The sequence below is a fragment of the Lactuca saligna genome, chromosome 5 (assembly GCF_052625555.1).
Source record: "Lactuca saligna cultivar CGN05327 chromosome 5, ASM5262555v1, whole genome shotgun sequence".
NCBI classification, from domain to species: Eukaryota; Viridiplantae; Streptophyta; class Magnoliopsida; order Asterales; family Asteraceae; genus Lactuca; species Lactuca saligna.
In genome coordinates this window covers 56,505,169-56,515,141 of record NC_136421.1, presented here as the reverse complement: position 1 = coordinate 56,515,141, position 9,973 = coordinate 56,505,169, and the positions used below count along the sequence as shown (strand labels likewise).

Genomic DNA, 9,973 nt, shown 5'->3' with positions numbered 1-9,973 from the left:
GATTTAATAATTACCTATCTATGATCAAGACAAGCAATACAAACACATAATATAAGTCATTAATGCTCTCTAACACAATCAAAATTACTAACTTTTACCACCTAAGTCTAGGACTTATTCAATCACTAGATCTAGCAATTCAATGGTCATAAACAACTAGATATTAAGTTAATTCAATAAGAATGATCAACTAATTACATAAAACTTGCATAAAAAGTGATAAAGATTAGAACTTTAACATGTTAGAATATTGATCTATCAAACACAAGTTAAACCAGACATCTATAAATCCATAAATAATGAAATCAACACATAATATTAGGGTTCATCATCACCAAACGAAAGTTAAGGGTATTAGACCATAATCATAGCATAAAAACACTTAAACAAAGAGTTAGCTAGAGTAAACATAATGAAAACTAGCAAACCGAATGAATATAGTAAACATAATGAAAACTAGCAAACCGAATGAATATTGATGTTCTTCATTCTAGATCTCTTCAATCAATAATCTCCAATCGATTCATTGCCTTCCAAGGTTTTCTCAGAAGGTATTTTTTGTCATTAGCCGCATGTAAAAACTCTATCTCTGGATTCTCTTAAATTCAACCTAATGTCTGATATATATATATATATATATATATATATATATATATATATATATATATATATATATATATATATATATATATATATATATATATATATATATATATATATATATATATATATATATATATATAGTTTCCTTAAAAATTGTCTCCACGTCGTATCACAATGATCACCACGACGTAGGAGATAGTTTTCTCGCATATGGTCCAAGCTTTCCATGCAGACCATCGAGAAGGTTCCATGCTAGGCACGTCATCACGACATGGCATGTATGTGACCATGTTGTCGCATCCTCTTTTATGCATGATTTATTTTCTTTTCTTCATATTGATATATGCTCCTAACCTCCAAGTCTCCAACTTGTCAAATTAGCTCATTTTCCTTTGAGAATGTTTTTTTGTTTTCTGCTACAAAATGTAATAAGCACCAAAGATCTTCATAAATAACCAAAATATAGCTAAATATACTTAAATATTGCTTAGAATATATGAATAAATATAGCAATATCAGTTGCCGAAGATGATTCATCCTCTAGAGAATCGATAAACTTTAAAACTTCTCTTTCACTATTATCAGGAGCGTTTGATTCATATTTTAACACGAAAAAAGGTTCGTTGAAGAAATAAGTGAAATCTTCATCAAATGTAAGCATTGGAATGGAAGGATTTCGATGGGAGGAGAGGGAAAAATAACAATTCGCATGAAGAGATTTTCATGAGACTTCACATAATGATCATCAAAAAGAAATATTCACACTTTCTTTTCATTCTCTTATTTAAGACCTTATAAGCAACATAATTGTAAGAATATTCGAGAGAGATACCATAATCAGGTTTTGATGTCACTTGCGAGTGTATAAGTTACTAGTACATGAAGTAAACAAAATCACAACTAACCACCATGAAATCGAAGGGAAAACAAAATTGAACTAACCACCATGAAATTGAAGGTGGCATGAGCCATTTGTGATGTTACAAGTCACTGATGCACGAGTCATGCATTAGGAACTTGTGCCATTGCAGATGGCTCATACCATTTACGATTTTCTTTCTAACTTTTTCTAAATCTACAAATTTTTTACATAAAGCAAAACGTACAAGTTGGGTATATATAGTTTTTCTCAATGAATGAAATCTAATAAAGCACAAACAAAACAAGAAAAAACCAGATAACTTACAAAATTATTAGAGGTGCACAATCTTAGGCCATTAGAGAGGGCAGAGAGTATTCTTAACTTGAAAATGTTAAAATAAATGTACATTTCTGATTTTTATGGTTTAATTACCATCAGCCTATGGGCCGAAATCGCAGCCCAAGTTGCTGCTGAAATCTCAGTGATGCTAACCATCTAAGATTTTGATCGTAATTTTTTATATCTGGTTAATTTTTGGCTAAAACTTGAAGAGTCATTAAGAAAAATAACTAAATTTTGTTTTGCCTAGGGCGTATGTCTCTTTCCCAAAAAAAATGAGTGAATTTGTAATTTTCTATTGTGATATCCTCAATATTTATTTAGTTAATAATAAATCCAGACAATAAATAATACATGAACTTTGAATTAATATTTATAAAATTAATAATAAATTTTATTGGTAAAATAAAATGGTTACAAGGCACATTTATAATGGTGTACTTGAATCTCTAAGTTGAAAACCCGGTTTTCATTTTAAGAAAAGAGTGTTACAGATCTGATATTATAAAAAGAGAGGGTAAAGTTGTCCCAAAAAACTATAAACATTAATACCCCATTGTGAAAGTGAAAGTTATGAGTTCAATGGTTATCCATTAGTCCAAACTTGATTGCAACAGGAACAAACAACTATAAACTAATAAAAGTTACAACAATTAGATTAAAAAAAACCAACATGGCTAGAAACAAACAATACACAACAACATTAGACCAGTAAGCAACACAAACTACATCATTTGACAACACTTGAAACGAAAAAAAAAAAAAAAAAAAAAACATACAACACATCAAATCACAACAACTTTCTATATTTTTTTTTCATTTCCAAAGTTTAACAATCTTATCATGGCTAGCCGAAGCCACCAAACCTGTAACTGTTGACAATGCCAAACCCGCAATTAATCCTTCATGAGCCGACAGTGTCATCGTCTTGTTCTCTGACATGTTCCATAGCTCCAAAGACTGCATACATTTAAAAAAAAAAAAAAAAATGCATTATGCATTAATCGGGGTTGTTGAGTTTGTTACAACAAATTAACAGATTGAAAGCTGACCTGGTAACATCCAATGACCAATAAAGAAGCATAACTAGGATGAAAAACACAAGAATGAAACTTATTTCCATTACAGCTGAGATCATGTATACACTCTCCTTCATTTCCAGCCATAAGTGACCAAACTCTCACCGAGTCTTCACTAACAGACGCCAAATACTCTCCCTTCGGGTCCCAGCAAACCGAATGGATCGGTTTTGTATGCCCCTACATATGCAATACCCCAACCAAATAAATCATCATAGATGTACAAAAAATAAAAACTTATTTTTTTTGTAATATATATAATAGCATCCAAAATTCCTAATCTCATTGCTATAAAAAGAACCTGTAATGAATGTCGACATGCTTGCGTCTCAACGTCCAGTATCGACACTATATTCTCCGCCGCAGCTGCAAGATATCTTCCGTGGCGCGGCTGGAATCTCACTTGAGCCGTCCCACCCTGATCCATAAAATTAATAAAATAATATTCAAAAAGGTTAAATCATGAAGAATTGTATATATATGGATATGATGGTTGTGAGTTATTTTTTATTTTTTTTAAACCTTGAATACACGTGAACAGCTGCCATTATTTATGCTCCAATATCTTATTTCGCCATCCCCATCACACGAGCAGATGAGGTCATCTTTATTCGGGTGGAAGTCTAATGACATCACCGATGCAGAATGCCCGATAAATGTACGTAGCGAAAACCCAGGCTGTAATTTGAACTCAAAATAAATAAATGTGTTTTTCTATATTTTTGAATTGAGTGTAAAAAAGGTGAAGTAACTAACATTATCAGCATCCCAAACACGGACAGTTTTATCAAAAGATGAGGTGGCAAGGCGTGGCATGCTTGGGCTGAATCTCACATCCGTGATCAATGATGAATGTTCTTCAAGAGTTGTTTTTGGCTTTAATGAATCCGTATACCACAATACAGCCTTCAAAAAGAAGAAAATATATATATATATATATATATATATATATATATATATATATATATATATATATTATTATGACATTAAAGTTTTGAAATAAACATAAAACATCTACCCAATTGTAGCTTTATATAATTTGATGGGTTTTGGTGATTTACCTTTTTATCATGTCCACCACTTGCAAGAAGTTTCCCATCAGATGAGAAGTGGCAACACACCACTTTACTTGCACTTGCACGAACAGAACTCACTTCCGTAAATGTAAACTCTAACAACAGATTAAAAATAAATATTAAGTTAATTGGTACTTTACGTATATTTATATTAAAAATCAATATTAATTTAATAGATAGAAAATATACCAGGTGACTCACCTTTGCTAACATCCATACCACGTCCAACTGGATCCCTTGGATCCGTATCATCATGAGATAAAAAAGACTCCACATTATCATCAAGAGATCCATCCTCTACAAAACGATCCATGTCAGCCTGCACAATGTCCTTATCATCCCACTGCAAAAATTTTATTATATTGCCAATAAGAACCAAAAGGTAAATTCACCTTGTATTTTTGTACAAGATACAAAAGACGAAAATGCCCTCACCAATTGGTTTGAAGGGGAGGCAAGAGTGGTTGGACCATCGGTGCCAAACATCATCATAGGCTTTGAAGAAGTTGTGTTATGTGGCAAATTAGGCATTGAGATCACGTCTCCAGGTGTATGAGTTGATGGGGTTGAAGGTGCAGAGCTCGGTGAGGGGCCCGCTGTGTTGGCAGTTCCTGAACTGTTTGCGGGCCCCGAGGAAGACACGGGTTGCTTTCTCTTTCTTCCGGTCTGGATTTTAAAACATATTCCTACGCTTATTTTTTACACATAACTTTTAATCACAAGATAAAATTTTATATTGGTAAAAAGAGTAACCTGATCATTTCCACGAAAGGAATTTGACATGCTCCCATCCCCTGTTACACTACTTGTCCCCATTATCTTTTCTGGTTGAAGATTTAAATTTGAATTTTGAATTAAAGGAGCAGAGAGTGAATGCTGAAGATGTTGTTGTTGTTGTTGCTGCTGTTGTTGCTGTTGTGGGTTACCATTTTGCTGCTGCTGTTGTTGTTGTTGTTGTTGTTGTTGTTGCTGTAGCTGAGCCATTTTTAACTACAAAAGGTGTGTTTTTTAAGGTTATTTAAGGATATGATATCATGCTTTATTCTTACATAACCAAGTAACGAAATGCCTGATTTGTTTGGAAATGGATTAGATATGTTTTTTAAAACTATCAAATCATCAAAACTCAGAAGTATCCAATTATATTTAAAAAAAAAAAAAAAAAAGGCACCTTGAGGAGCATATCTTGATCACCACGAGGTAGAACAGGCATAGGTGATCCAAGATTTGGAACAACATCACCAACCGAATTAGAAATACCATCTTTACCCCCGATGCTCATGCTTCGATTGCCAAGAAGCATTCTCAGCCTTCTGCTTTCATCATTAGCAGATTGTGATGTCATGTTTTGTTGTGCCAATAAAAGCTGTTGCTGATGCTGTGGTGTTAGCATTTGTAGCTGATGAAGAGGCTGGGAGCCCTGCATGTATGGCTTCTGTTGCTGCAGTAGACCAGACCGCAGCTGATCCAAACCCTATCATACCCCCATTCAAAAAAATATGCCAAAAAATTGGAAATTTTTACAAATGGAATTTGTTCGTTGGTTGTATTTAACTATTACAAGTCGTTACAGTTGTGTTTATTACACATGACAGGACAGGACAAGCTTTTTTAGAAGATGAGGATGACGAGGGCATTTATGTCTTTTTGCAAAATTTGGAAATTTTTCAAATGGAATTTGTTGATGGGTTGTATTTTACTATGACAAGTCATTAAAGTTGTGTTTGTTACACACGACAGGACAAGCTTTCTAGGGCTTTTTTCGAGGATGAAGATGACGAGGGCATTTATGTCTTTCTGCACACACAAGAGGTCGAGGGCATTTATGTCTTTTGTCACACTGACATTACCCTTATTTAGTCTCAGTACAATGCATGTCAAACACAGTACACACGGTTGTGTTATGTTATGCGATGTCTTGTCTTGTCCTGCATGACACAGGACAAAACAAATTGTACTGTGTTTGTCATGCATTGGACTGGGACTCAGACTAATGTCAACAGCACAAAATCTACAAATTTATTGTCCCATCCAAAAAGATGAACAAGGCAAGGTGTAGACTCGCTATCGAGTATCGATCTCTTGTTTGTGCAAAAGACGTAAATGCCCTCGTGATCCTCATCATAAAAAATAGCCCTAGAAAAGCTTGCCATGCCATTAAATGATCCATGAACTCACCGTGAGAGGCCATCCTTTCAATGTCAAGTTGTTACCACCTTGATTTGATCCTGTAAAATCGATTTTTGGTTAAATGAATTGATAATTAAAAGAATCATTTAATTAAATCTTGTTTAAGTCAAAAAATATTTAATGGGTGTCTTTATTAGTAAATGTGAAAACATTACCAGGAATTCCAATCAATGACACTTCGGGGCCCGCAGCTCGGGGGTTCAATATTGGATTCATCTCTGTCTTTATCTCCTAATTATTTCCAAATCAGATCATATCACTAATTAATATCACTAAAAGATCCAACACCAAAAGAATCAATGTATACTTTACAATCTATGTGCTTTTTTATGTAGTGTAATGAAATGAAATATTTGTTAATGATTTTTTTATAAAATTAGCAAACTTGGAGTTTAAGATACTCACAGGTGTAGATCCTGGAAGCTGTTGATTTCGACCTTGAACTTGAGGAGACATACTTCCAGATGTTCCATGCAACACTTGCCTTTAAAAATAAAAAAATAAAAATAAAAAAAATCGGTTCCAAAATCCAAATAAATGCTATGATGAATCTGTTCTATTATGAAAGTAATGCATCCAGAATAAATAATAGGGTTTCCGTTTAAGGAAACATGGTGTAAGTTTGAAACGATTGGATATATGATGATTTATAACTACAAGTTCTCGTTGTTTGATGTTTCTATGAAATTTGCAATATAAAACTTGCTACAAATTATGTTTTTTTTTTTCTTTTTCAGATGTTTTTGTGACAATATGAAAAAAAACATTACCCTGAAGGTTGTCCAGCTGCAGCTGATTTCAAAATCGATGCATGTTTTGGGTCCAAAAGTTGGCCAACATTCTCACCATATCTTTGCTGAACAATCAAAAATGAAAAAAAGAAAACAAAAAATAAAATATTTCAGATAGCATGCAACAAAGATATTTAATACTCTCAATGTTTCAACAACAACACGTACATTTAAAGCTTTTCTCTTTATGGACTACTTTTATTGAAAGATTGATAAGATATTGAAACAAATTGAACACTACCTTCTTTCTAGGTCTACCATGTTGTCACATAATTATATAACATTAACAAAATTATTATTGTTAAATATTTCAAGATTTGAAATTCAACACTCAACAGAATAAAAGACTAATTATGACTAAAGTAGACAATATTTCCGTAGCATGTTGTCATAAAATATAATGCCATTAACATATTTCTTGTTGAGGATTTGAATATTGAAAAAGTAGAAACTTGATAGTTACTCAATAGTATAACGTGTTTAACGTATTTATGATTATTTAGGGAAGTGATACATAATAACATAAATGCAATCTTTAATCGGTTTCGATATAGCAAGTAAAAAAAAAAAACGATGATTTGAACCCTAAATGATTAAATAACCATAAGCACAATTACATTACCTTAAAAAAAAACCTCCTAAACATCCCAATTTACCAATTCTCAAGAGTTGTATGGATTTTATAACAAATTAAATTCCATCATCATAATTGTTGAGGAATCAACAAATCACAATGGTAACATTCAAGCTTTGACCTAAAAAGTAAACAGTTAACCTATTTTGATAAAGATTATGTGATAGTGAATAATCATAATCAAATACTTGAATCATTATGATCATTTAAGAAGGTAATATATGAAATTAAGTCACTCTACCCTTTAATAAGTTTTCTTGTAGGCTTGTAGCAAGTATAAATCTAATTATTTGTCCCCTAAATAATTACATGAACTAAACTTCCAAAAACCACAACCAAACACTATTTGTTGTTAAAGATTTTTAACAATTCATATTGATAACACAAAAAAGTTACTCACTTTAGCCTCAAAAAACTTAAAAGAAAGAATAAAAAATCTACCTTCATAGCAGCATCATCTAAAGAATCCCTAGAAAGTGGCACTTTCAAATTCTCCTCATACATCTTTGTAGCCATGGCATTAGCAGTTCCTGGATTTTGTCTCATAAGTGGATCATTTCCCACAAGCCCATTTGAAGCCCCATTTAGTAAGTGGGCCCCATCTCTCCTTTGTTGTTGTTGCTGCTGCTGCTGTTGTTGGTGTTGCTGCTGTTGTTGTTGATGTTGTTGTTGTTGTTGTTGTTGCTGTTGGTGTTGTTGTTGTTGTTGTTGTTGTTGGGCCTGTTGGGCTTGTTGGGCCTGGCGTTGCAATATAAGTTGTTGCATTTGCATTTGTTGATGCTGTTGTTGTTGTTGTTGCTGTTGTTGTGGATGAGGCGATTGTTGTGGTTGTTGTTGTTGCTGTTGTTGTTGTTGTTGCTCCCTTGCTTTGATTAACTGTGTCTTGAATTATGGAAAGAATGTGATAAAAGGTTAAATAATTCAAGAAAAGCAGTTTTTCTTTCATTGTTTAACAAAATAATACGCAACATAACAAAGTATTGTAACCATTATAAGTAGTAAATTTAGTGATTCCATGTCAAAATGCTATAAAAATGGAGGAATTTATAAACAGACCTCAATATAGGAAGCTGCAACTTCAGAGTGCTTCTCATTAGTCCTTGCAATAAATATGTCCCAAAATACAGACCACCATTCGAATAGAAAGCCACCAGGGGCATCGATAGCTAGAATTTATGAGAAAATTTTAAACAATTTGATAAAATGTACATAAAAAAAATACAAAAGATGTTTCTTGTTTTACATAATCTTTGCAATTGATTCATACCAACAGGATCAGATGAGACTTTTCCTTCAACTTGAAATGCCTGAGCAGAGGTTTTTAAATCCCTTTTTACCAAATAGTCATGTATATAAACATCTAACCTGTTGATTAATAAAAGACAAATAACAAATTAAACATGAATTTAGTCAAACAACTACATAAAGTTTGAATCTTTACACAAATAAAAAGGTAATTCAGGTCAAGTACGCGGAATATAAATCAGAATCTACTGAAAAAAGTTAGTAGAAACCAAAAGGAGAAACATTTTGAGCTTTAGACGCTATATTAGATGCATCATGAAGACAATAAATGAATAAATTTAAGTACCCAAAAAAAAAAAATGAAGGACCTAAATTGGAAAATTGTTTCTTTTGTCCATCTTGAAAATGTGGCGATAGTGATTCGTGAATCTATCAAGTAAACCCAACTTGGTACATAGAACAAAATTGATAAAAGCAAAAGAGAAAAAAGAAAGGCGCACAAACCCTAAAATAGCTAAAGGGGCAAAAGACGAAAAGCACAATATAAGACTGCTAGAACACTTGTCTTAATGATTGATCAACGAAATTAAAAGATGTCCACAACACAAATCTAGGAACAAAATCAAGATTAGGACAAAAAAAAAGGCTTACATTTTATCAGCTTCCCAATTAGCTTGAGACATTATTCTTCGATCAAATATTCCTCAAGCAAAAAGCTCAAGAAAACGAAGTGTTAGATCTTCATATAATGTGTATTTGGGCTTTTTCGTTCTCTCTTTTGAATCCTTTTTAACGATTTATGGAAAATTCCAGAATATTATTGAGTAGAAGACAAGATCCTCAAGAAAGAGAGAGAAAAGGGGGAGAGAAAACCCCTCTTACTGACTAAAGAGAATATCAAGAACTAAAGTCCTGGTTCGTTTATATATTTTTGACTGCACAAAACAATTGACGCGAAAGAGATGGGTAGACATGGATATTGCCCAAAAATGAAAGGGTCAGTGGCATACGTTATAAACAATATATATAGTAAATTACTAAAACTTTGTTCTTTTTTTTTTAAATATGTTGTTAAAATAAACTACTAAAACTTAAATAAAATGACTTTTTTTAATTTAAAAGACATTTTTAATTTTTAATAGTTATAATATAAC

At 32.5% G+C, this 9,973-nt stretch overlaps 1 protein-coding gene across 3 annotated transcripts; it reads right to left on the bottom strand.

The window, feature by feature from the left end:
* Positions 1-2,462: 2,462 nt before the first annotated feature.
* Positions 2,463-9,737, bottom strand: LOC145047515 (transcriptional corepressor LEUNIG-like). Of its 3 annotated transcripts, none has more exons than XM_078995796.1 (18): positions 9,471-9,737; positions 8,842-8,939; positions 8,631-8,740; positions 8,016-8,456; positions 6,920-7,005; positions 6,555-6,633; positions 6,305-6,380; positions 6,138-6,187; positions 5,131-5,421; positions 4,713-4,949; positions 4,395-4,625; positions 4,149-4,302; positions 3,945-4,054; positions 3,640-3,789; positions 3,406-3,561; positions 3,185-3,301; positions 2,857-3,063; positions 2,463-2,764 (listed from the first exon to the last, which is right to left on the bottom strand). In XM_078995796.1, exons 1-18 carry the CDS (start codon positions 9,500-9,502, stop codon positions 2,621-2,623), a joined length of 2,769 nt encoding a protein of 922 aa, XP_078851922.1. In that variant the 5' UTR covers positions 9,503-9,737; the 3' UTR covers positions 2,463-2,620. The 3 variants fall into 3 exon arrangements, with proteins under 3 accessions (XP_078851922.1, XP_078851921.1, XP_078851923.1); XM_078995795.1 differs by having other exon boundaries at positions 4,161-4,302; positions 5,131-5,433; positions 9,471-9,736; XM_078995797.1 differs by having other exon boundaries at positions 4,161-4,278; positions 5,131-5,433; positions 9,471-9,736.
* Between the last annotated feature and the right edge of the window lie 236 nt (positions 9,738-9,973).